The 27,338-nt window shown below is 34.7% G+C and overlaps 1 protein-coding gene across 3 annotated transcripts in view; it reads right to left on the bottom strand.

Moving 5' to 3' along the window:
• The window catches only part of LOC150096712 (multiple PDZ domain protein-like), a 1,501,001-nt gene that overhangs the window by 1,004,613 nt on the left and 469,050 nt on the right, over positions 1 to 27,338 (bottom strand). For all 3 annotated transcript variants that reach the window (XM_090408593.1, XM_090408594.1, XM_090408595.1), the window contains one exon: positions 7,178 to 7,352. In XM_090408593.1, the coding sequence (XP_090264719.1) occupies positions 7,178 to 7,352 (175 nt within the window). The remainder of the gene's footprint in view (positions 1 to 7,177; positions 7,353 to 27,338) is intronic.

Here is a 27,338-nt window from a genome sequence, read left to right as displayed (position 1 = left end):
GATACCACATGGAACCCTAATCAGTAAACTGGAACAGATGGGGATGGATATAGGGTTGGTGAGATGGATAAAAGGGCGGTTGATGGAGAGATACCAGAGAGTGGTTTACTCAGGAGTTGTCTAAAAAACGGCTTGTGACTAGCGGTGTACCACAGGGCTCTGTTCTTGGACCACTACTTTTCAATTTGTTCATCAATGATATAGGAAAGGATCTGAGAGGAAGTGTTCACTTGTTTGCTGATGATGCAAAGTTGGGTAGAGCAATTGTGAGTGCAAAGGATGTCAAAATTTTACAGGATGATTTGGATAGTTTGGAGAACTGGGCTAGGAAAAATAAATGTCAATTTAATGTGGCAAAGTGTAAGGCTATGCATTTTGGGGTGAAAAGAATAGCAGCAGTATATCACATTGATGGAACCGTACTCCAGGAGATTGATGAGGCCAGGGATTTGGGAGTGTTGGTGGATAGGGAATTGAAGTTTAGGGGGCACATTGCAAAAGTGGCTAAATCAGCTCATCAAATCACTTGGCTTCTGAAAAATACTTTAACATGCAGAGACAAACAAGTTATTGTTCCTCTGTATCGAGCCTTGATAAGACCCCATCTGGACTACTGTGCCCAATTATGGGCGCCTGGGTTTCTTCTTGATGGGGAGGAAGTGGAGAGGAACCAGAGACGAGTGACCAAGATGATAGCAGGTCTGTGGAATGAACCTTATGAGAATAGGTTAAAGATTTGTGGGTTGCAAAAATTGGTCGATAGGCGGAAAAGGGGTGATATGATTGAGACATTCAAATTACTAAAGGGTTACTATAAGATTAATCCAGAAGATATTTTTGAAAATAGGACTGGTGGTGGGAGGACTAGGGGCCATGCATGGAAGCTGGGCAAGAATGTGGTTAACAAGGGTGTTAGAGCTAGGTTTTTTACTTGGAGAGTGGTGAATGAGTGGAATAAGCTGCCAGAGTCTGTTGTGGGTACTACGACCGTGAATGAGTTCAAGGCGAGGTATGATAGATACTGTGTGAATGTCGAATAGTTGTTCTTGACATGATGTTAGGGCCTCCCTCGATGAGTCTGTCAACTCCTTGGAATTGCCCAGAATAATAATAATAATAATAAAATAATGTTACAGACAAAATGGCTACATTGCTCTATGAGTATAGTGTAAAACTGGATTTTGTTTACCAGTATTATAATTATTTAAATATGTGTAATCACAGTATTTCATGATTGAAACAAGTATCAATGCCCACAGCGGGATTCAAACCTATGACCTGTTGGTTGGAGAGTGGATAGGCTAACCACTCTACTTACCAGACCGGCTTCTGTTATGTGGATATTAAGGCAACTGATGTGAAGTTGCTTTAATATACTTCATATGTAAAATACTTCACATGTAAACTCTGTTTTTTTTTACATTTAGATAAAGGATTAAACAAGAATATAATTATTTGGTAAGATTAGTTTAAGAATTTGTTTTCTGTATAAAATGTAAATAGAGTTCATAATTAATGCATGTTTATTTTGTTCTATAGCTAAACTAATTTTGTATTTCACACTTCTTTCCTGTATATAATATAATAATAACATTATATATCAATGAGCTGCTGCTCTTAGTTAAGATGATTTTTCAATAATTTGGAAATTTAAAAAAAAAAAAATTAATTGAAGTAGATTCCCTCCCTGAATAAACTTGTTTCAGCTCTGAAACTCAAAAAATAAAATAAAAATAAATAAATAAAAAACTGTAGAATGCATGCTATTTTAATATATTAGTTACAATATAGAAAAAATGGATGGCTGCAGTTTACAATAACATAGCAATGGAAAATGCAAAGATGAACCATCACCCAATTTCCCAAAACTAGGCTAAAAGACCCAGTTGAAACTTTGGATGGAAATATCTAATACAACATCACTTGGGATTTGCCAAACTTTACCATGGTGAGCAGATCTCCTGTCGAATATCATTGGTTGGAAGAATCCATACTAGCAGTCATTTATTAGTTGAGCACTTTCAAGATAACATAGTAGTTGGCTGTTGATGGTTCTCTCCATTACTATGAGGAGGACTGAGATGTGTGTGAGAGAGAGAGAGAGAGACTGAAGTAGCTTGATGGCAAGGATCTGTCACCCTTCATGGGAATTGGTTGGATGTGGGCTAATTTCCAGGGTTTAGGGTAGATGTCAGTGGAGTAAGAGAGCATAAAGCGACGACAGAATAGGAGTCAATTCTGGAGCGCAAATCTTTAAGGACAATTAAAGGAATGCTGTGAGGGCAAGGAGAATTTTTGGTATCTAATATCTGTATAGGATTTTTCTGATCATTTTCTGGTAAAAGGTCAGAGAATGGAATGGTTAGGGAACATTTAACAAAATCATCTATGTAGGCATTTGAGGAAAAGTATGATGCCAGGAGTTTGGGTTTCTCTGTGGGTGACACAATAAACCCATCTGGGTGCAGCAGCAGTGATGGCCAACTGTTTTGAACAGAGATCAAATTGCACAGCTGCCATTTTGGCATAATGCATTTCCTGCCCAAATATCTTTGGAAATTGGTTTTTGATGCATTGATGATTTTCTGCCATCTCTTTCAGGCTTTGGCATAAGCAGTAAAAGAATGCAAAATTCTTGATGATAGCCAGTTGTGATATGGTTGGTCCTTCATTTGTACAGCCCTGGCATATCTTCTGGAAAACCAAGGCTTGCTTAGGAGATGAGAATTTAGCATGGAATTGGGAATATGTGATTTTAATCCAGAAAAGATTACTTCAGTGATCAGCTTGGGTTGGAAGACTAAGCAATAATTCAGCAATGGGAATGAAGCACAGAAATCTCAGAGGTCATCCCATTTGGTGTTCTTACATTACCAGATGACTCTTGGTTGAGGATGGCTGTGGGTGTTGCTTGGTGGGGGAAAGAGAAGAGGTTGTGGCCTGAATTACATGCAATATACAACTTATAACTACAAGAAACCTCCAGTGAGTCAGGAGTGAATTCCTTCACAATACCTACATCATTACCACTGGCAAAAAGCACAACTTTCTGATACATGACACTATATACAAGAAAAATCTAGCTCACTTCTTTCTTGACTGCATCTATTCTTAACTTCCATGGATGCCCTCTTGTCTCCTCTCCCTACTCTACATAAAATGAAAAATTCCATCTACTGGCATCAGAATGACCTTTTCAGAAGTTTGTAGATCAACCATATCACTCCCATTTCCCCCTCTTGTTAGTGTCTGCAGTCCACAAATTCCCAATCTGTTCTCATATGCTACATTCCACAGTTAAGATATCTTTAACATTCTCCTTAGCACTCAATGTATCTGCATCATCTCAGAAACCAGGAAATCAAATCTCACATGACAGTCCAGATAAAGTCATATCAGAGGCTTGTAAAGATTTGTTTTTCAATCACTAACCTCACCAGAATAGTTTAAACTATCAGCAAGCTGCGGTTAGAAAATACTCTACAAGGTCGCTCTTGAGAATAAGTATGAATTTCTTGTTGATTATTGTTATTATTATTTAGGCAAAATGACTTCCTTATCCTTACATGTCAAGGCTATTTTAAGCATTGCAATTATCCTCAGAGTTGTATTTGCAAACTTTGCTATATGGCCCCTGAACTTCAATTTCCTATCTACTAAAACTCAGATCCCTAGCCTGATCTGGTTCTTCTAGTATAATCCCACCCATATAATATGACACGAGATATCTTATTACACTAATGTATATGAGTTTACATTCGCTAACATTGAAATGACAATCTTTTTTTTTTTTTTACATGTCCACTATTACAGCATATTCAAATCATTCTGAAAGTACTACATGTCACTTGCATTCGTGATTATCCTGCCTATCTTTGCATCATCAGTAAACAGCTGTTGTCTACTTTCAAAATTCTTCCCAACATCATTAATGTAAAGAATGAATAACAATGGACCAAGAAATGATCCCTGGGATACACCAAGAGTCATTTTACACATTGCACATTCACATACTTTCCCCCTTCTCACACAGACAACTTTTTTGTTATCTGTCAGCCATCCTCTTATTCCTCAATTCCATATCCAACTTATGTAACAGCCTTCTAAGACTATCCTGTGAAAAGCCTTAGCAAAGTCCAAGTAGCATGGAGTTTCCAATCCCCTTGTCTAATACAACCATAACATTATAAAATGTGAGCAAGTTACTCAAATACGACCCTCACTTAGTAAGCTCATAATGTTCATTGCAAAGTAGAGATACTTTGTCAATCCATTTCTGTAAACAAGCTCATGCCCTCTTTTTCAAAATCTTCATCACTCCAAAGTTAATGACAGTTTGTTCCCACACCTGCAGAATCTTCTCTTGTTAAGACTCAAATTATACAGTCAATCTGCGCGGTTAGCCTAGTGGCTATGCGCTTCGCAACCATATGCCTGGGGAAGGAGTGTCCTAGGTTCGATTCCCGTCGGTGACGTGAGGAGCTGAAGGATCTTCCTCAGCCATAGCCAAGTTAGCCAGTCTTGGGTGTGGACAGCAGGGTTTTTTCCCCAGTTTATTCTGGGGTTTTTCATCCCGCAAAGCAGACAAACTGGCCTTGAGAACTCAACACTACAGGCCATAGGATACACCGGGGCATAAGGCTGACTACCTTATCCTGTAAACGGAGTGAGGTCTGATGATCAATGGACCCTCGACACTGCAAGGTAAAAGAGGGGTATAAGGAAGATGAGATTATACAGTCAGATCAAAGGCACAGCCAGTTCAGTTAAACATTTTTGCATCTGTTCCTATTGCCAAATTTTTATTCAGATTATGCAACAGCTGTCGTAACTCCTCATCAAACCTAATTTTCTTTTACCCAGTGTAGAAGTAGCATTCAGCTACTATGTTGTATACACAGGTTGAAAGCTTTTAGCAAAACAGGCACTCATTAGTTGAACAATCTCTTCTACATCTGCCATCCACATTCAGTAGTTATTCTTTCTTTTTACTTGCAACATAATGATAGAATTCTTTTAGATCATCTTTATCCTGCAGAGCCAATTTTCTTTTCATATCCACACTTAACTTTTCCAGCACACCCCTTATAATTTGCATAACTGACTGCACTTGGTATTCCTTTCATCCAATTTTTTTTTTAACAATTTTGGCTTAATAAATTGCACATCGATTTCATTCCCACCATATTTATTCTTCAAACTTCAGGAATACATCTGATAGAGCATCATTGATTTTTTTTTTTTTTTTTTTTAAATATTTCCCATATACTGGTAGGGTTGCTAAGAATGTCGATATCTGTGTGATATACAGCATGTCTTAAGCCACCAGCTCTACTAATACACAATGCATGAAGAGCTAAGTTCCAAATGCATACTTCAAATATTTAACAAATAACCATTACTAATAAACAATACGGATTTAGGAGCCATGAAAATTTTGGAATATTATGACCAAAGTAACCTGAGTGCATATTAAAAGCAAGCTAATTTAAATGCTATTTTCATACAAGAAGAACAATCTTCTGATGACAGTAAAGTTATCCCTTGTTAAAAATAATCAAGTGGTAAAGCTTATTTATATCAACAACTAATTTAACTCTTAATTGATTACCTATGGTGTGCTACTGCCCATAAATTTATTTTCCTTCCCATTTCATAATAAATGACTTCAGGCATGTGTGCCTCTGACCATGACAGACTTCATGTAACACTTGCAGGAGTGTCATTAATGTAAATCCCACTCATGATGACAAGTAAGCTTATGTAAACATGGAATTTTTTCAAGCCACTTCAGGCATTCTAAAAAACTAGGTAGTGTCAAAAGTGATTGCTTCACAGGTAATGATTTATTCTTTAATGTATTAAGACACATCACTCATGAGTTGGGTGATAAATTCATATCCTTCATGATTTACCAGTTGTGGAATTTAAAAAATAAATAAAAAATCAACCTTCCCACGAATGTTCGATGTTTTTCTCCAGCTTTCTTTTGTATTGTCTCTCTTCTGATATTTGGAAGTATTTGTAGTTTTTTGATATTCCTAATATATTAAAATGAACCTAAAGTTCATGATAGGTATATATTAACTTTCAATATATTTTGTATTAAATTTTTATGATTTGTTATGAAAAGATGAGTGCAGAAATTTTGTTTTATTACTGAGAACATTACTCATGACAAGCAATAAGAAAACATGACATATTTAAAATGGAATTATTTTTGCCTGCAAAGAATACTACTCTCCTGTGTAATTTACTAGAACTACATCAAGAATAGTAACACATCAAAAATTTGTGGATATATTTGCTATGAAAATAAGACAAAATTTTTTTTCTATTTCAAAGTATTATGCATTTATCACTCACAAAAAACGCTGACAACTGATCAGTCCTTTTAGCCATTTGGATAGCATCGTATATTTACTCTCCATCCAATAGGCTTTGCAGCTGAAATCCCAATGTGGCACAAATGTCTGCTCAAGTCTTTACAATGGTGGCAATTATATGGCGATAGACCCTACTTAGTAAAATGGCTGAAGTAGCTGTAAAAGTAGGTTTGGTCTCTATAGCAAAGAAACCAGATTATCTAATCCCTGCTATCTAGCCTGCTCACTAGGTGGACAAGGGGTGAGATAATCTGGTTTTTCTTCATACTAAGGAAAAAACAACATGGCAATAGATATCACAATGTTGGTTGAAATATTAAGAAGAACAAATAAAATAGCAGGAAAACGATTTTGTAGCTTTTAGGCATTCTAAAACTAGTACGAAGTTTGTTTTAAAAAGTAGATTACAGTGAAATTATATGTAAAAAGCAACAATCTATTGTTACGAAAATAAACAACGAAGGTCCAATAAATATCAACAATTCTAGTTTCAAAATATGATGTTTTAAAGAAATTGTAAAAATATTTTTTATATTTTTTAAATTCCTCTAACCCCTACTACACAAAATATTTTTGTTCGGAGAATGTAGAAATACATTGACATATACTAACATAGTAAAAACAGATTTTAACAAAGGAATTGAAAACTATATGTTTTCTATTCACGTGTTTCAAAGACCATTTTCAAAATATATACCGAAATACAACTCTGCACCCCTTTGACTGAGAATTAATTTCATTAAAATCTCGTATTTATTATATACTAGTTTTATAGATAAATCGTTTCTTACCTTTCTCACATACGTAACCAGCAATGGTAATCCCAAGTCCCTGTTGATCTTTTACAAGCTCTATTTCGAACGTTTCCATTTCCGGAAGATCCTCTGTTTCGTCTTTTTTTTCCACTCCCACCTCTAGAGACACCGGTTGCTTTTCCGGCGGCAATAGCGGGTGGGAGTACTCAACCTGCAAAATTCAATATCCGCTGTGACTAGAGTACAAAGACAAAGATGGTGAGTTTATCAGTTATAATACAATTATACTACAAATTTTATTATTTTCACATCCTAAGAATATCGTTTTCCCTTGTACGCAGACGGCGAACAAAAACACCTGTAAAGATAACACTACGCTGCAACACTACTGTTATACAGGTTAGCACACAAGCGGTAAAAGCACATGCTTCCCGCGCACACACTTAAGGAGATGGTAGCAAGCAAGCAACAAATGATTCCCAACAACACGTGAAAAACGCGCGCACTGCTGTTTACACAAATTCCTGCGGATCAGGTAAGATAAGAAAATAAATGCAGCTGTACCGTAATGTAGCACTATCACTTTGTAATCGCAGCTGATAAACCAAGTAAAGTCCTAAGTAGAGAGAGGACATATTGATCCCTCATATACATCCTGCCACAGTAAGAAGCAACCTTGTTAGCCGCAGGTAGGCAATGGCATGACGAACAAGTCACAAGCTACGTGCCATGTGCTGCCAGTAACCAGCTTGGCTGCTGTGAGATGTCAACTCCGTCTTGCGCTGAGCACGCGCTAGGCAAAGCTTAGTAGCGACGTCACCACTGCTGGCAACACCTCTCCCCCCCCCCCTTTCTTTCCTATCTCTTTCTGCAGATCTTATAAAATGCTAAGTAACAAAATAGCATAATAAAATAATGATGAAAAAAACGTTTTCGATAAAAAATTAAGTTCATGCCCAGATTAAGAAAATTTCTTTTATCTTCGAATATTACAATAATGGAATAAATGGAAATGCCTCGTTTTATAACAGCCAAATGTACGAGCCGCAGCACTGCAGTAATATTATGGTAATTTATAAACACCTATTGTTGTGAATGAAGTGCGAGATGCCGTATCAACTATTCACATCACGTAAAACTGAAACATACTTAAATCAGCTCCCTACAACTAAGTTTTATTGAAAATCTAAGTAAAAATAAATAAAAATACTGTTTAATATTTACATCATTTTACTAGAAAAACTTCGGTTTCATTCTAAGATAAATGACAGTTTTTCTTGTAAAGAAACTTAAATTTAGAAATACAACTTGCGCCCCACCACAAACCAAAAAACATACAGCTGATGTAATCTGAATTTAGATGAGCAATGTACTTCTTTTTATCATGCTTAACTGTTTAAATATTCTGCGAAGTCCGATAAGAAATTAAGTTCAAACCCAGATTAAGAAACTTTCTTTTATCTATAGATTCGAATATCATAATAGAATAAATGAAAATGCCTCGTTTTATAACCACCGAGAACAAAACACCTGTACAGATAACACTATTGTTATACATATTATATTTATTAATGAATATTTTATGAACTGTCATAGAATTCAAAACGAACGGTTATCATCATATAAAGCGATTATATATTTCCTATGATATGTATGCGGTTAGGCTGCTAATCCGTTTTGTACAAGTAAGCCAAACACAAGCTCTCTAAGTTCTTTATTTTATTTTAAATTTTAATTCATCTGTGATTTTTCGGAGCTATTTTTTTGCAATGGTTTCACTTTTACTCTACTTCGAGGAGAGTGAAAGTGAAATATGATATTTAAAAAAAAATAAAGCGCTCCAAGTCCAAAAACTGACAAACGCAAGTTACCTATCAAACTTTTCATTTTACAAGTATTACTATGAATAAATATTAAGTCAGTAAGTATTAATACGAAGTCCTCCAAATGTTCATACTGTAGGAGAGTTGGCTTCAGGCGAATTCATTCACGAGACCTGAACTTTCTCTAAACGCAACGTCTTAGTTTAACTCTGGGAATCTAAGGTACATTAATTTCAAGTCCATATTTTTATTTAGAACCGCATAAATTTGTTAATTAGGAATTAATAAAACTAGTGAAGCGCCACTGCGAAAGTATTCGTAATCGCATAGCGCTACAACTGCGGCGCTACGCGATTGGGGAGGGGGGAATTAAGATAATATAAGGGAAAGCACGTTTTTTGTTGTTTTTTTATGTACGATTTGTTTTATTAATATAATTTATTTCAAACTTTCACTAATTAAAGAAACATGCGTAAACAATTATTGATTCGTTCGTCCGTACGAATACAATTTCATCTACAGAACTGTTTACTGTAATTAGTAGCTGCCGTTCTTAATAAAAAAAATTATCAATTTGGTCTGGCAATTTTTTTTCAAAACAATTCGAAATTATATACAATAACTCCGATCGCTCATAAAATTCGGATATTTTTCGAGCAAAACTGTTCCAGATGATACAAAACTATATGTTATAACTGTTAAGTACGGTTGTTACTATACTAGAATGCAACTTTGCAGTAGTACCTTTATTGTATAACTGCGCCTACATCGTGCTCCAGGATTCATCGCAGGAGGAAACTCGACACTAATCTACCTCGCAGTGAACTATTTTGTTTATCAATTGTGTATACTCTTCACCCAGTTGCCTATTTTAAGGAAGGAAAAACTAGTTTCTAGGGGGGGGGGGGTGGTCGTGTAAATATCCGAAAGCCGGTCTATGAGACGGGAATTGCCTTCAGTTATTTACATGACCGTTTGCTATTTACTTAACAATTTGCAAATAATTTTTTCCCGAATTACCGATATACGTGCTGCAAGTTGTAGTTATTTTTTCTCAAAATAAATAAATAAAAAGAGAGAAAAAGAGTGATGTTAACTATGAATTACAAGTTACAGGCACTGGGAAAATCTGATAAAAGTAAAACACTGATGATAGTCGTTGTCCACGGCAAATCGATATTATCAGAGAAATCGTTGGATATAAGTGGATATCTATAGCACCAAGGAATGTCTATATTAATGAAACATTCAATTGAACTCTTAACGAAATTAGCTTAATATTCATTAAATACTGAGACGTCAACAGAAAGTTGGGCAAATCCATCATATTATGAAGCGGATAATTTCCTGCAGTATGACACAGGAATCCTAGATTCAAAAGAGGACAGCACTAACTAACTATAATGCTTATTAAAAAGGAGTGAATGGCACTATTATATTTTGGAAACCTTCTGAAGAGAACTAACTTTTTTCCCCCAGTTAACAAATAAACATCCGACTTATGAGCTTCAATAGATTGAAACAGCTATTCCTATATGCAGAGAAATATATTTGAGGAGGTTTCAAAATTTTCTTCTCCGATGAAATTCACGTAACGTTTTCATTACGGCATGAAAATAAATACCATTTACAGTATTCGGTGTAGTACAATGATTAACATCGATAAACGAGATAGGGAAGGTATCCTGGTTTGGGGTTGAAAGGGATGGAGGTCAATGGATAGACACCGTGAACCCAATAAGCAATAACAGATTAAGAGAATACATCCAATAGCGTTGCTATATTAAATAGTATGATTTCGAAAGAAGAAAATGGTAGCTATCAATCTGCTGCTTGAATCGGAATTTGAATTTCACCCGTTTCCCCATTCGGGGGTGAATGATTCACTGGTAATAACAAGAATCACTTAAGTTATAGAACTTTCATTTGTCCTATATGTGCAATTAATGATCTAATTTCGAAAAAAAAAAAGAAAAAAAGATTAATAGAGAGGAGAATAGAGGATTTTTTATACTCTATAAAATTATTACCCACACCAACTGCATCAAACATATGCATATTTTCTCCTGTTTTAAGAAAAGAATACATAACATGAAATAAAGTACTGTCTCAACAATGCCTTACGTCAAACTGATCTTTGTTAATACATTTTAGCAGAAAAATGACCTCACTGTTAAATGCACTTCAACTAGGGCTTCTACCAGGGTTGCCAGATGAACACAACAGCTTATGGCCAAAAATGGCCATTTTGGAAAAGTATTAGGCCAAAAAATATGGCCAAAGATGTAAAATGATTGAATTGTGTGAATTAACATACCAACAATTAAGTGTGCATAAATTATGCCTATATATTCGATTACATATCATCAAAAATACTTTTGATTAAACTTAAAATACTTACAGTGAAACTCAGCTGTAAATTTGACAGCACTTCTTCAAAATATTGAAGATCTTGTTCTTTTTCTGCAGTCGAGTCGTTAAGGGTTTTGCTGTTGTGCATTTGTAGCATTTCGGGAGTACATTTAAAGTTTTGGCAGCACATATTGTTATCACTTAAGAATGAACGGATTCTTACAATTGAATCCAGCAGTTTAATTTGCATCTTTTTCTGGGTTTAGTTTTGATAGATGTTACATAAGAAAAAATTCGTTCAACTACTGCGTTACTTGCTGGCACGATAAGGCATAATTCGACAGTTCTTTAAAATTATTGTGTTTGGATACTGCTTGCCAAAATTCTAAAGCTTCCTTAGGGATTCCATCTTGTTTGAAGTTTTCTTCTTCATTCCACGCAACAAGGCTAATTTTTCTGTATTGATCTTCGACTATATCAACATCGTTTATTAGGTGGAAAAATGACAAATCAGAAAATTTTCCCTTTTCTGTTTCGCTTAGAATAACAGTAGGATTTAAAAGTGACAGACTTTTAAATATATCAGCTGACTCAGGGAGCCGCTTGTTCACTTGATTCAACGATTCTTGAAGCATGGTTTGGCACCTAAATTTCACAGACTTTATTTTATTATTTTCTTGTTCCACATTAGGAGAAGTGCTAAAGCTGATCAAGTACGTCCTAATTTCTTGATCAAATTTAATTCCAAAGTCTACATTTTCTACTATTTTGCATGTTCCATCTTCGTTGTACAGCCTTTGATAAAGACTATCTCTGTGTGTGTGCGCAGTTCTTTGGCAAGATCGTAAGGATCAGCATAGGTTTGCTGGAACAAAACATTAAGCCTTTCGAACTCTTTAACAATGGAAGCAGCAAATACAAAGTAAAAATAATTCATGCTATCTTGTAACATCTCTTTTATCAACCATGCCTTATACCTTGTATCCTGATCTCCAGATTGTTCACAGCAGGTGAAGTAGGCAATTAATTCTTCCCAATTTAGCAGTATATTATTGAAGACTTTACCTCTCACTAACCACTTGTCTTGGACAATTTCATAAATGGAAGGGGTGCATCTCGTTCCTGGTCATCTTCAACTGCTGAATTCATCACTTTAAAGAGCCTTAAAATCTTCTCTTCTCATATTGCTATTTGAAAACCACGAAGGAATTTCAGTCAAAATGAATCCAACATTGTATGACATCTTTGAAAATGCATGCTGTATACAAATTGCCAGAGAGTGGCAAATGCACTTCATTTGAATAGTTCGGATTTTCATTTCTAATCCTAGTCCACAGGGAATTGTTACTTCCAACCATAGCAGCAGCACCATCACGAGCAAACCAAACAATCAATTTTGGTCTAGACAGGGCAATTATCTACCATTTTACAGAAACTGAAATTTATAAATAGCATGATTTTGTGGTTCCAGTTCGCGACACTTGCTATCTGTTTTTATTAGCATTATGTAGTAGCTTTGAGATTTATTTATAAAACTGAGGTATAAGAGTAAAGCTGGATAAAATATTCACTAACAAAATAGATTAGTGATTTAGGACTCAGGAGCAATCGAAAATTTATTACTGACGGTTATTTTAACTTTCACAATGTTGGTACAGAGATATTCGTCAAGAAAGAAAAAAAAAAAAAAAGGACAAAAAATACAGAATATTTTTTTTCCTTTGCTTAAGTCGTAAATACTGATTTACTTAACAAAATATAACCTTTAATTCAGCAGTGTCAATTAAAACTTTCAACTAGAAGCAATCGATATTATATCGCCATTCAAATGATACACGTTAGTGAAGATTGCTATTTGGGAGTATCGGGGAATTAAGATTAGAAACAATCGGTTGAGTTAGAACACGTTTATTACTGGTAGCAGACACTACGGCAGAAAGAGCCCAAGCAAATCAGAGGCTCAACATATACAACAAACAAAAAATAAATAAAATTATGAATCGATTTTATATAAAGAGTGTATTGTATTTGAATATACTATGTAATATCAAGAATCTAAATAAAAACTAAGTTTGTATTTAAGTTTTCCGTTGAAATTGGGAAGCACATAATTGACATTTCGCATGGGCTCAAAATTACCCCTGCTATTGAGTGAACGAGATTTGACTTTGACACAAGAAAATTCCAAACCGTAACGTTAATTAAAACCTTAAAAGCAACATCCTTTGTAAGGGCTATGTATTCCTTTTATGGGAGCACAATAACAAGATACCAAAGCCTAATAAGACTGAAATATTAGGAATTATGTTGCTCAAGAAACAGGTTTTAAAAAGAAATATTGGAATAAGTAATTCGCGTGAAATCTCACATTTTAGAAGTGAAGCGCTTATTAATCAATTCTTATCAGAATGTAAGATTTTCTGTGTGTGTTAAGCAAAAATACATGCATTTCATTATTTGATTGTTCAATGTTAAAACAGCTTTCTACGGGAGAATTTTGATATTACCACTACATTACCCAAATTGACAATATTCCTGGTTCTCATGAAAACGAATTCGGTACTCTGACAAACACCCTGGAGACAGAATGCACAAATGAAACATAAAGACCGTACATCTTCGCATTTCTTTTCATTATCTTCGCAAAATTTCTTGACAGACGACGAAAGAAACAATCGGATTATAAACTATAATCAGGTAAGGGCAAAATTTTAATAATCAACATTTATAAGAATAAATTTCAAAATGACACTGTTTATTAAACAATAAAATTAAGAAAATTATAAAAATGGATGCAGACAATCATTTTCTCAATTTTATTATTATTGTGGAAGCAATTCTTGGATTCCACGGACCATCACAACCTTAATTTTTTGCTTTCGTTTCAAATCTTGAATTTTGAAACTTGAATATCTTGAATTTTCAAGATTCAAGCTCAATTTGATAAACGATTACTTGCGTGTCTGGCTGGATAATAATATTAACTGGTGGAACAATACAAAAATCTAATGCACATTCACAATATTAGGATATGCTACTGTCAACTTAATATACAAAAAGCAAATATACAATATTAGGTTCACCGGGTGCGACGAATATATCATGGAAGTGAATGATTCAAATGATCGTGTGTTAGTGGCGCAATAAAAATCGTATTTTGATTTTCATAGTAAAGTGATAGTCATTATCTGATTTTAATAAGAATTGCTCAAAAATTTTTGAGTGAATTCGTAAACACCGCGTTTCATCGAAATCGGTTCATCCATTCTAACTGCAAGCGAAAAGACGAACAGTCAGACATAACGAAGCTAATAGGTGCTGATTTTGCGAAAACGCCTACAGAAAGTGAAGCTTGTCATCCAGCCAAACTAAAAGCATGCTTAGATATATTTAGTCATTAATCACGAAGTCTTTTTTTTTTATTATTTTATTGCAAGCAATGGCACTGGTGGAAACTGAAATGTCCACTTGTATAGTTACTAATCTGTATTCCCAAAACACCAATATACGTAACAAATGGCCTGAGTGACTTAAGACATTAGAGAGCTACTGTCATTTGTTATAAATAGCACCGAGGAAAGGTGAGAAAAGAATAAATGTTTGTGTACTTTTGGAAACCGAAATTCTTTCCTTTCCTCTCAGAATGCTCTGTTCGTACACTAAATACTGTTGCCTTAACCATGCGGACCATTTGTTATGTGTATTGTCGCTCAGGGAGGAGTTATAAATAGCAGTTAAATGCGTGGACCGTACATGCCCATCGACCGCAACTCACCTAACTCAGATAAGCATTACTTAAAAAAAATACAATTTCAACATAAAATATTCTTTAAAATCTTATTATTATTATATATTAACCTCTCTAAAATGCTATAGCCATTTTATGTTAGAGTTTTACGTTGCTGTAATGATGTCAATGGCTACCATCACTTATTCTGTGGATAATGTTCCAGAAGAACCATATATAATTTTGCCCTTACGTTTCTTTCTTTCTTTTTTTTTTTTTAATTTTCTTTTAACAGGTATCGGTTCTGTTAGTGTGTGATAGAAATGAAATGAAATGTATGAATAGTACAAATTAAATTATTTCCAAATTGTAGTTTGACATTCGGAGGAAAGATGGAGGAAACAAAGTCTAAATTGTTTCCCAGTAATTCCACTTCGAAGTATTTCCTCAAAAATAACACACATATCCCATTTTTTATTAATTTGAGCTTTTCTAATAATGGAAGGCGACATGTGAGCTAACCAAATGGCACTGGTATAATTGTTCAGCTAATAAGTTTACTTTATGCCTCGACCTGACGCTTGATAATTTGGTATGCTCATGATAATAACGAATATGGATTAACCGCTATCCGTATTTCGGTAAAGGAATTTCTAAGCTTGTTCTGAGTAACTGATGAAGATATTAAACGAAACAATCTAAAAAAAAAAAGAAGAAAGCTGTAAAGCCTGAAGAAAAAAACAATATCGCCTGTTCACAGAGTTTGCTTTTCAACAGACTTGAGCCCGGTTTACTGAATCTGCGAGTGAAAATTAGTAATGCAGGCTCAAACACTTTCGTAGCATAACTCATTGTCAGATTAGCACAACTCCATATAATGAATCTTTGCTACCTAAAGAACCACTTTTTTTAAAAAAAAAAGCTAATTCCACATGTAGATCGCATTCCTAATAATCAGATAAGATGGAATTCTCAATGCAAAACCAACGTGAATGTGAGGAAATCAAATGCAGGTATACATTAGAGAGAATATTTGGTTTTGTTATTAATAAAAAAATGCAATAGCAGAAAAGACAAACAAGCATTCTTAGCGACATCATAAATTTGTATAACGATTTAACATACGTTTCCAAATTATTATATCGCCTCTTAGCAAAGAGGACAAATGATGACTGCATTCAGTTATTCAGACAAAAAGCACCTTTACATAAGACTAAGGAAAAATATGAATTCTTAAATCATAGGTTTTCTTTTCCAGACAGCACGTCTATACCTAAAAAAAAGTTAAAGTAGAGAGGAAAGAAAGAAAGAGGCAAGAGAGCCAGATTTTATTTTACTAAGAACGAACGTCTATACCCTGCAGCAAAATGCCATTCAGTGTGGAAGCTTTCCTTCAAGATAAGAGAAAGAGGACAAAAACGCACACGAGAGGAATTTATTCAACCGAAATAGCTGCAAGTAGCGCAGTAGAGATCGAACAAATTGTCACATGTGATGATCCAATATCTGCCTTACAGATTAAATTAATGCAAGAGGTAGCGGCTTTACTTTAACGAATGATAAACGCTAAAAAAAATTTTCAATATGACTGATGACTTTACATTTCTTTATTAACACACCGTCGAAAAGCAAAATCGTTCACTTATGTTTGCCGAGTACGTTTGGCAGTTTCTTTCAGATTAATGTCAAAACATAATGGAGAGCTGATTCCAGAACAAACCGTGAGAGAACACGCATGAAGGTAAAGTAATCTTAAAAATGATATCGAACAATCATCCTAGGTGTTTGCTTAGGAAGCGCAGAAACGGCGCAAAGTGTCACAGATCCTGTCAAAACATCACTGCATAAACTAATTGAATAAATGAATGTGGAATATTATAGCATGAGCTCCCTAGGTAAATGCATCCGACAATACAAGCAACGTCATTAAGGTGAGTAAATGCATTTTAATCAATTTCATTGCAGGAAAAGTATTGTAATCGCGTTACAAGTAACGATTTTAATCCCAGTTGTTTTCCTAAATCTATTAAAGACTATTCACCGTTTTCTTTAATAGGAAGATGTTTTTACACAAAATCTCCTACAGAATCCTCGTTGCCCGGTACGACAATTCACCAAAATTTCTGATATGTAAATTTCTGTTCAGGAAATTAATTTCAAAATGGAAAACAATGTTGTGCAAGCGGATGAAGAAAACGAACAATAACACAGCGGCTTTAAAATTGAATTAATCCAATGCTATTACATCCAAGAGAAAGATAAATTCATAATAGATAGAACTGATATCCACTCGAGAATTTTAATGCCCTATACAAAGATCAGTCTCATACCGCACTGCCTTCCAAAATTTATTTCGACGGAATATTTATAATGAAAAGCAACAAATTAAGACCTAAATTCAGCGATAGAAAGAATTAGTTTTCTCGAAAGTAATCAATTTGGATTCTAGATATTTTTGCACGAGCATGATGTCGAGAGAGAATCATTTCTGCAAGCATTGCTGTTTAAAGATCATTTATTCCTTTTTCCAGAAATATTTATTCTTTTAAGCCTATCGATAAGAATAAATCTCATCTTATGGAAACAGTGTTCGTTCGCAGAGGAGGAAGAAGCGGGATAGCGATCGTTAGGAATTAATTTATTAACAGACTTTCATTTTTGTATTGTATACATGAAATTTTTTTTTGATCGAAGAACCTATATCAGATTAAGATATTGAAACTGAAAGAGGATTTTTTTTTTTTTAATAAGCCACATCAAAAGCCAAAATTACGCTAAGTCTTCCAACTGCGGAATTTAATGCAAATTTAAACTTACTTTTATTTTTCTGCCAGTTTTTCATATTGTGTTCTTTACTAACTACTGTATGTTTGGGAAAGTAATTAATTTGTATGTGATATGCCTAACGTACTATACCTCTTGCCAGTTGCTAAAAACTGGGCCAGATGTGCATCTGGTATGCCGCTTTACTATTTAAAAAAAAAAAAAAAAAAAAATTCATAGCACTGTTGAAGTTTTTTTTTTTTTTTTTAAACTTATGAACTACTGAATTTCTATATAATAATGTGTTTTATGTTTTTATAGTAATTGAGTCAGTAAAATAAAAGCCTGAAAGTTCCATTTGGAAGAAATGGAATAAAAGAAAAGAAGCAAATTCAAGAATGCGTGACTTAGCGGATTTACTGATTGTTCGAATACAAATCAGTTCAAAGAAATAGTATCATCGCATGGAGTTTCCACGCGCCGGCGTTGTGTGGTAATCGTATATCGAAGAGCTAGTCTTGTAATATTTCTAAGGCTAATCTATTATTTTGCAATTCAAATCAGCATTCTTTCAATTCGTATTTTCGACTACACAAGTAACTTACATTAAAAAAATTTAAAGACTACATCCAAAAATTGGTTGAAAAAAGATTTTTTTTGTGTGAATTAGATACAAATACTAACGCTTACCCATTACTTCTGGTGTATACCCACAGCGGTATATGGTATAGTCCCGTACAATACTTGACTGATTAGAAATTGTTAATTCTTGACCACAAAGATTAATGAAAATTAACTATTATTGGTCAAATGTGGATGAATAACTAATTTAATTACCAACTAGTTTCGCCGGCTTGTGCTGTCGGCTTCATCAGGGTACAATCAGAAAAGCAAAGAAACAAAAATTACAAGCTAAATTCATTCACCCACACTTGACCAATATCACCCTGATAAAGCCGACAGCACAAGCCGGCGAAACTAGTTGGTAATTAAATTAGTTATTCACCCACACTTGACCAATATCTAAATAATAGTTAATTTTCACTTGACTGATTATTCTTTTCTTATCACGAATTTCCTTCCAAACTGGTCTGTTAGTTGGCACATCTGATTTGATTAACTCCTTGCTTTGTGAACTTTTAAAGCATCGAACCACTTACTTATACCCCCCACCCAAAGTCGTATTCCTGCTTTTTTTTTTTTTTTTTGCTTTAGACACTTGTTTCGTTAATATGAACTATACCACATCAGATTAGTTCAGTTTACACATTCTTGAATATTAACAAGTTCTTTTCATATTTTCGTACTACTAGTAGTCTTATAGCCAGCCCATTTCTAATTCAGCTCTCTAATATCCACGAATTAAAACTGGTGTGAGAGACATTTTATATACTGCTTTATCCCTATAAATTTTTATAGGACTTCCGACTACACCGATCATACTGATTTCAACGTGTCCATATTTAGTGTGCTCTATTCACTAAAAATTGTAAATAAATAACCAAAATGTCTGACTTGTTCTATAGTCTTACTACTACTACTACTACAAAATGCAGTTTTGTTTTTTATGGATACTTATTATCATAGTTTGTCTTTTCATTGTCCTCCAGTTTTTATACATTATTTGTAATTTTTCTTCCCTTTGCAAATTAATCTGATATAGGTTCTTCCATCAAAATTCGACTATTGGCACTATTATTATTTGCTTTACGAGGGCGGCAAGGCTTAGTGATCCTTATTAAACTCCCTTGATTTCTAGATTTATATTAGTGTCAAGATTTGGCCTAATCCTGCGCTCCTCTCCAATTTTACCTTCCACTATTTTTCTTAGTCGTTGCTCAAATACGGTTGGCGAGTTACCCTGTCTCAAGAAGCTAATTCACCTTCAGTGGTAGAGTGTTTCTCCCGCAAAACGGCCAGAAAACATCACAACAAAAACTTAGTTGCTTCGGCCGTCCTTAATCCCAATAAACAACAATTAAAAACAACCTTCGGAATCAAGCATTTCAGTCTGTGTAAAACTTTTATACCACCATATTTCAGGTCATAAAAATTACACCAGCTGGCATTTCGGATGGCTTATTCTGCTCAAATATCGATATGTACCCTTCATTCCTCTGGATATCTTCTGTGAATGTTCTTTCCCTTTTTACCTAATCTACTATTTTTTTTTTTTTTTTTCCAAATTTATTCCTACAGATAACTAAAATATCCTTCCGTTTTTATACATTACTTGTACTTTTTCTTTTCTTTCTGGGCTTTCTTAGTAGCTTCCAAAACATGACCGCTTTCATTATATTCAAACTTTTATATTATTTTCGTAAATCTTCCAGTGATTCTTGTTTAGCTACTTTAACGCATAATTTAGAATAAGAGAAAACCATACTTTCTCCATAAGTGCATATGCTGATTTAGTAGCTAGTATATGATTTCCACTTTTCATGGACTATTTCTCAAAATGTCTTGTGATCAGAGTTCGTAGTTTTCTGTCATTGGGGAAAAAGTGATACTGCCACTTTTTCTTGCACTTCTATATGATAAAATCTTTTAAAGGGGCCGCAGGCACCAATAAGTCTTGTTCAATTTCCCATTTTTCTATCATTTGATTTCTTATGAAATAAAAATTATCCTGATCTGATCCCACGTTTCATTCCGTCCCATTCCTTGATCAAGAACTGATTCTCCTTCTGAAGTAACATTAGCCGAAAATTTCTCACAGGCAACCTTTTCCCTCTAAAGACGACATTTCTCTCTTGAATAACTTGCTTTACAAAAACATCCAGTGGAGTGCTTCTCCTTTAGGAGTCCCAAAAATTATTTTAAAAAATTCTAGATACTGTTCAGAAAATATTCTTGCTGATTATCAAAACTTCTCTTACCGATTCACTTACTGCTCTTTGCCTTTTCTATAGATAACCTCCTAGTTCCAATTATGACCAAAGAAATATATGCGCAAAGCAAAAACTGCACGTCGGTATGAGTTAGTAAGGAAAATATCACTAATCAATTTAACTGCACTGAGTTAAGAATTATCAGGGAGCCTTCAGGGAAACTTCTCAAATATGAGAACAATGTAAAATGAATGATGAATCGGTGATATGTCTGAAATCAACAGTTGTATTAAGAAGCTACAGAAACGACAAATGCATTAAACAGAATGAAGATACAAAATTTCAACCAGAGATCAAACAAGAGGAGACCTGGTCGGACATATGCAGAAATAGTCTCTCGGAGACAAAAGTATGGACAGAAAAGTGTAACTGAACGAAAGGAAATGAGTAATGATTAAAGAAGCTGATAGAAAATAAGAGTTTACTAAAATTACGATCAAATCAACTAAGGTCAGCTTTCGCATGCAGATTTAATTTGCATGTTCATCTAGTCTGTTTCCATTTGTGGGATGCAAAACTCTGTATAAGAACTCGCATTCAGTTCAAAGGTTTCACGTGTTACTGACGGGATTCGATCCCATGTTTTTTTTTTTTTTTTTCAACCAAAGGGCAAATATCGCTTCGTGCTGACGACTGCACACTACGGAATTTTGTAAGCATCTGGTAATTTTCGAATGGAATTAATGATCAATAACTATAACTGCGGCCAGTGCGTTGTATTTTGTAACTTTGTTGTGTTCCCCACTTGGAATGCCAATTCTGTGAGACAAAAAACCAGAATTTGCCATATGAGAAACCAACTAACTTATCTTCAAGTGAAGAGCCTTATTAAAGGTTCCTTACATCCCAGATGGGATTTGAACCCCCCCCCACTTCTCGAGTAGTTTTGGCAGACTAGATATGATAACAGAGCTGAGACTGTTTATTTGTGACAGACATTCCTGAACTTCTCATAATTCTTTGTGGTAAATCTGGAAGGACAAAGCAAGGAATCCATTACTTGCTTATGCGAGAATAACCTTTGCTAATCCATAAATGAAAATTTCTAATATAAGAGTATAAATACATTCGATATAAGTGGAAAAATCAAATACTACAATTTGATCAAATCAGATAAATTTTGGCATATGAACAAATCACGATAACATACAGCAAACTAACTTCATTCATTTCGATCTTGAGGTCGCGTAGGCCGAATTAACTTCGTATATTTAAGTCACTATTAATTGGCTCACAACTTACTGTTTGGTAACATCAATTTTTCGATTAAAATGTTAAGTGTTTAATAAACAGTTTATTAATCCATTGAAAATCGAGATATATTAGCTCTGGTGTAAACAAAGAATATATACTGACAGTCTTACGAAAACAATTATGTCTATGCTATTGTTTTGTCGGTAAAAAATAAATAAATAAAAATCTTGTTTTTTTTACCGAGTAGTAACTGTAAAACGAGGTGTTCACACATCCCAAAATGTCGTTACCTTTGCTTTCAGTCCCACCACACAATAACAATGAAAACATAATTTAAATTACACTTAGAACCATAAATTAAGCATATTTCCAATTTTTATCCATATGTTGGATAAAATAACGGAACGATATTAGTGATTTGCAATATCCATTCTTAGGTTTAACGCTATTTTATATCGGACTAATCTATGATCTTTGTTTAATCTTACTTTATTTATAATACTGACGTATTGTACCATATGTGGTTTATCCATTAATATATGATATTTTTATTCTCCCCCACCTTCCCGCTGATTCCGTAACTGTCACATGATGAACAATCTGCAAACAGAGTAATTTCGTACCATCATCCTGATTATTGGAGGCCTGAGGTGGCTTGAAAATTTTATGAATCTGTACAGCTGGATTTATGGATTATCTTACCTTTAATTCACTTACTGTAGTAATGTATTATGTGTATACAACAGTTCCTGGGTAGGATTTCCATAAAACAGATGTACCAAATTAAAAAGTTACTAAAAAACCTAACCCGTCAATGATGAAAGCGATTTTTGAGTCGGAGGAAGCACAAAAAATCCTTTGGTGGGGAGGAAACTTAAAAAAAAAAAAACATTTCTGCAACAGCTACATCTAAGTATCTTTTTTGCAACTCTAAAATTAGTTTTAGGTATTAAGAATATTTCAGATTAAAATCAACATCCTAATTAGTGCAATAAAATTGTCGACTAGCGCTGTTTGCTGACTGTCGTATTTTCACTATTTTTGATAGCATAAACATATTTAGGCTGTTAACTGCAATACGCACGGTACTTGCAATTACTGCACCTCAATAAATGCAATTAAATTAGTTATTAATTCAAGAATAGCATTTATAACTTATAAATGCCAAGAGAAAATGGGAGATGAAGAAAAAGATAACGCTAAAGGTTCATATCTTTCTCATCCGTGTGATTGCAATGCCATGCAATGGAAATAAGATTTGCGTTACAGCTACATAAGAAAAACAAGAGTTTTACTCTGCTTTCAAGTAAATTTATTAGAGAAATCTTACATTTCTATTTCTGATAAATTTACTTTCTTATTTTCAAGTATTACTTGTACTTAAAGAAAGATATAAACCACTAACCTTTTCAATACGAACACAATCTAAAGAAGTAACGGAACTGTAAAATAAGCTGGCAAGAATAAAATATAACCAGTTTATTACTTTAAATTATTAACAATTCTAACAACTTTGGTGGCCTGACTGGCTGAGTGGTTAGCGTGTCCGCTCACCAGCCAAGAGGCTGCGGGTTCGAATCCCGCCACGGATGTTTGCGATTGTCCTACAAACTCTGTGTGGAAAGGGAATCTGCGACCCTACCACTTATTCTAGCAAGAGACTTCACTCCCAAACCCCTGACCATACGGCGTCTACAGACGTCAATAATGATTTTAAAAAACTAATTTCCTCAGAAATTATCATTCCATTTATTCACACTACAAGGACTGCCGATAGTCATAATCTGTCTTTCTGTCATCTAAAAAAAAAAAAAAAAAAAAGACAGTAAAAATTATCTAAGTTAATTTAGTATATCGACAGACTTGGATACATTTCTGTGTTTCATTTCGTTATTTTGAGACTACTTTCACTCGCTTCGCCCGAACAATTTACTTGTGCCAGCTATACCGGATCTTATATCATAAAGGCCAGTAGAACTTTAATGACGATGGTACCGCGTGTTAGGTTACATCGAGCATAATGAAAGTCTGTCGTGCAAGAGAGCATAAATAACATATTATAGCGAGCTGGCAGTCGCCACCAACACCATCTCCGATGTCACACCAGAAGTTCATGGATGAGCTTTAAGTAGTAGCACTTTACCAAGCGGGCTGCTACCTTAACCTTCAAGGATTACTCTAACTGGGAGGAGGCGAGACGTTTTGATGACATGCAAAGTATACCCAATACCTTTTCTTACAAAGAGTTATCACAAAAAAGTTAGGGTCAGGTGCATCTGACAGCAAGTAATTTGCTAGATACACTGAAATACACCGCCTTACACAGGAAACTTCGACAAGATGCAACGTTACAGATCATTCCAAGATGTAGTTCCCATAAAAACTACTCGCCTGAAATAAAGCAAAATAAACACGCACGCACGCGCGTGCACACACACACACACAGAAATTTAGTGTTTTTACTGCGACAAACAAAATATTTCTCTTTCTTTATTACTGCTTACAGATATATTCTGGAAGCCATTTTTCAATTAGGGAAATTGTGATCTAACGAAAGATGCTACGCAACTTTGCTATTTGAATATCGAGAAATATTTCTTCCGTTGTCGACAATAGCTCAGTATTTCCACGGGACAAACTTCCAGTTAATGAGACGTCAATTAAAGGTTGAAAATCGATCGGGGAAATTCTCATAATAATGCATTGCATTATTGTGAAAATCATGTACATAATGTGACAAAGTACAACTTGATATGAGATCAGCTGCTCTCTATACACAAGTAGCTAGCCTTAAAAGATACATCATTGCACACCTATTTATTTTACATGGATGAAAACAAGAATATATACAGCTAGAGAAGTGCATTCATTTCATCCTGGTTGTGTTGAAACTAAAAGTTTCTTCTGAAATGTCCTATAAACTGCATAAAAACGAAGACAGCTCCAGGCAATATTTGGAACTATTGACTCACTCATATTTCACTGATATACAAACGCTATAAGTGAATCTGGAACTAAATGCAGCCAATCCGACATAACCATAATACCCTGGGATCGATTAGTACCTGATAGTAAGTTCACGGAGCCATCCATATAACAGAGTATATCATAATGTGATGGCTCCATGTTTCTGGTGCGAGCCCTAAGGGATTGGCAGTGCAATACTCTATTCGAGCTGAGCTGGTCGGCGTACGACGTCTCAAATGCACTAAAACATTATGTGACATCTCCATTTAAGTCACAAAGACATTGCGCGGAGAGCATTTTATACCAGTGTTTTTAAACTGTGTTCGCCGAACCCTGCAGCAGTATCTCGAAATCTTCTAGTGGTTCCCCCAAAGCATGCAAAAATTTATAATGGGTATTACATGTAGTTACTGGGAAGGGGGAATAGCTGCGTTGAATGGAGAAAAATACTACCCTGCAAAACTGTATGAGAACGGTATCTAGAGTGGCTAGGGTGCGTGATTCATCAATTATTAAGGCGCAGTGAAGAGAATTCTGCTACTCTGTTTATTGAATCTGTTTACTTATGAGTCAACGGCGCAAGTCATTTTTTTTTATATAACGACAGAAATTAGTGAGACTACTGCTAACAATGCCAAAGAGCATATAGAATCAACGAGTGATAATTATGAATGTAACTACTGCAGCTGAAAATGCGGAGGAATATTCATCACCTAAGGTTGAGTTAAACATGAAGATTTCCACTTCTCAAAAAGGTACATTAAGGTAATTTTTTTTTAATGGGGTTTGGATTCGTTCAATTTCAATGATTCAAGAAATGTTCTATTTACGAGTGAAGGAGACACGTTGATCGATCTTTCCTCGGACGTAACACTGAAAATTTTGAAGAACAATTTATCACTTGATAAAGTTTGAGCAAACAAACCTTTAAGTAAAAAGCATTTAAGATCCCGTTTCCTTCTGCCTTAACGTGCTGATTGTGAAAGTGGATTCCAACAGTCACCTACTTTAGCTCCAAGAAGCATTACAAACATTAACTTAGGCCGCTCAAATGAAGCCCATATTCTTAAGATTCGTATATTTTTATCAACTTATTTATACTGCTTTACTTGGAATGAGATATTAAGCAAATAAAGCAGAGTTATGTTTTCTTAATTAAAATATTTTGCACGTAATATTTCCACTATCACAATTTTCTTGCCGATATTTTTATGAAAATTTTCATAAGGGTTCTGCAAAAAGTCTGTAGTCGGCTAATTCGCCTTCAATTAGTTCATACATTCTTGTCGAGACGAGAATCGCAGGTTTTTTTTTTTTTTCTTCCCGAATCGAAGAGCATTGTTTGGCCGTTCTTGCAACTGCGCTATAAAAAAACTCGACTCTCTGGATAGTGCTTTCAATGATGTTAGTGTGTCAGAAATTCTTATGGTCTTCGCGAAAATTCAACTATTAACGACTGTAAATGTGCTATGAGTAAACAGCCTAATTATGTATTTTAGTGCACAATTAGGCTTAGAAGCCTCGTATAAAATTGTTCATAAGGGTAAACTGAAGTGTAGTGATTTTGCTTATTGGCCGAAACACATTTTTATGGCTGATTAAGAGTTTTCTTTCTTTTATTGACAAAATGAATCGAACTGATCATTTCTATTTAGCTTGATGGAATTTGGCGAAATTTCGTATTTAAAAATCAATCACTATTAAAGTTGTGTGGTAATGGTCTAAAATGTAGGTTATTTTGTTGTGATAATGGTTTCACTATACAAAAATAATAATGCAAACGGCACCTAAATGAGGCTAAAAACCAAACCTTAGAACTTTTTAAGTTTCGGATTATCCAAAAATAAACACAATAAAAACCTCAGTTCACCCACGGTACTGATGTTACGTTTACAACCCTTGCGGGTCAAGCTACATTAAAAAGGTTTTTAAGCTTATATACTATGTACATAATTTTGCTACTGAGAACTGCAAACAGTCCGAAGGGGGGGGAATCAAAACCGAGACGATTCGAAGACCGCAACAACTGCGATAGTAAATTCCTGTAAGGGTTCCAAATATTTAATATTAATAAAAGATTACCCAACCAGAGCCGAGGAAAACTTACATTCTAAGACAGACACAAAGAATATAATTATTACCGCATTTCGCGAAACGTTGTGTGATTTTCAGGTCTGGACTCCAGCCAATTCTTGTCTAGTCCACAGTGTTAATGGTATTACAGGTTTCAGCCGATAGTAGTTGGGATTGATGTACATTTTACGCGAAACAGAGCCCTTTTCTCATCGTTACTAAGTGTTAGCATAAAAGGAACGATATCACAAAAACCACTGCAACATGTGTTTAGCAAAACTCAGCGAGCTCGCATTTGTTCTTTCTCTCCCTTTGCGATCATCACCCACTTCATAATGGTATCGATATTTCTCTTGTGGCAAGCTCGATGTCTACTGACACATAATCAGCAAATTCAATCACTTCAT

The sequence above is a fragment of the Typopeltis vanoorti genome, chromosome 18 (genome assembly GCF_054136105.1).
Source record: "Typopeltis vanoorti isolate ZY-2024b chromosome 18, IOZ_Tvanoo_1.0, whole genome shotgun sequence".
Lineage (NCBI taxonomy): Eukaryota > Metazoa > Arthropoda > Arachnida > Uropygi > Thelyphonidae > Typopeltis > Typopeltis vanoorti.
Note: the sequence above shows the minus strand (reverse complement) of the source record. Positions and strands in the feature narration are given on the sequence as shown.